Below are 1,004 nucleotides of genomic sequence, written 5' to 3' on the forward strand. Positions count from 1 at the left end.
CATTTTTCATTAAGTTTTATAAAAAGAATATTTAAATTTATCTATTTATTTTTAGACGGTGAATAAAAATTACGTTTTAATTATAATAAATTTAATGAAAATTTATATATATACATGAATTAATAGCTAAAATTTTATGGAAAAATATTCTTTTTTATTTAATTGAATTATGTAGCTATTTTTATTAATAAATATGAAATTAATAAATTCCCTAATGCAAACTCTTATTATTACTGGTTATATGCTTACTTTTCTCCACGTTATTGAAGGCTTAGGCTGTCCAATCCCTTCGCATGGCATTTTGACTTCTTTATTAACACTTTTCTGATACATTTCTTTAGGTTTTATAGTATACATTGGAGGTTCTAAAAATTTACATTGAATAATAAAATTAATTAATATTAATTAAATAAACTGAAATTTTAAAACAATCTATTTCTTAATCTACATTTTATCAAACTTTAACCAATATAATTTAATATAAAATTAATTTCTTATTAATACATCAACAGTGTCATTTATAATAAAGAGTTTGAATTTATTACAAATTAAAATGAATTTAAATTTGTAATTAACTAACAATGAGCATTTTTATAATTAAAGATTTTAATTACTTATATGAAAATTTACTGAAATTAAGTAGTAATGAAAGAACACTAGAACTGTTTAACTGATTAAATTATTTAAGTTATATAAGCATTATAATCAAACTTGAAAATTAATTATTATTAAAAGGTATCTTAAAAAATTATTGTCAAAAATTAAGATTATATTAAAGTATTATTTATATTTTATATATACTATAATCATATTTATAAGTTAACTGCAAATTCTATCATTCAAGTATAAATAATCAAGTATTTCTTTAAAAGATACTGCTAATAACTGTAGTTTCCAATAAATAATCTCCAAATTTATCTCACTGTAAAAATCTTTGTAAATATGTATAATTATATATATTTTATGCAATATAAGAATGAAATTCTATAAATACAACTTAAAAT

At 17.8% G+C, this 1,004-nt stretch overlaps 1 protein-coding gene across 1 annotated transcript in view; it reads right to left on the minus strand.

Annotated features, from left to right (window-relative positions):
- Nucleotides 1–214: 214 nt before the first annotated feature.
- The window catches only part of LOC111616019 (protein turtle-like), a 216,376-nt gene continuing 215,586 nt past the window's right edge, over nt 215–1,004 (minus strand). Inside the window, exon 8 of the mRNA XM_023357464.1 lies at nt 215–365. Coding sequence (XP_023213232.1) covers nt 238–365 — 128 coding nt within the window. The 3' untranslated portion in view covers nt 215–237. The remainder of the gene's footprint in view (nt 366–1,004) is intronic.

Source organism: Centruroides sculpturatus, unplaced genomic scaffold, assembly GCF_000671375.1.
Source record: "Centruroides sculpturatus isolate CEXI.00-Female unplaced genomic scaffold, Cexi_2.0 scaffold55, whole genome shotgun sequence".
In the NCBI taxonomy this organism is placed as follows: Eukaryota; Metazoa; Arthropoda; class Arachnida; order Scorpiones; family Buthidae; genus Centruroides; species Centruroides sculpturatus.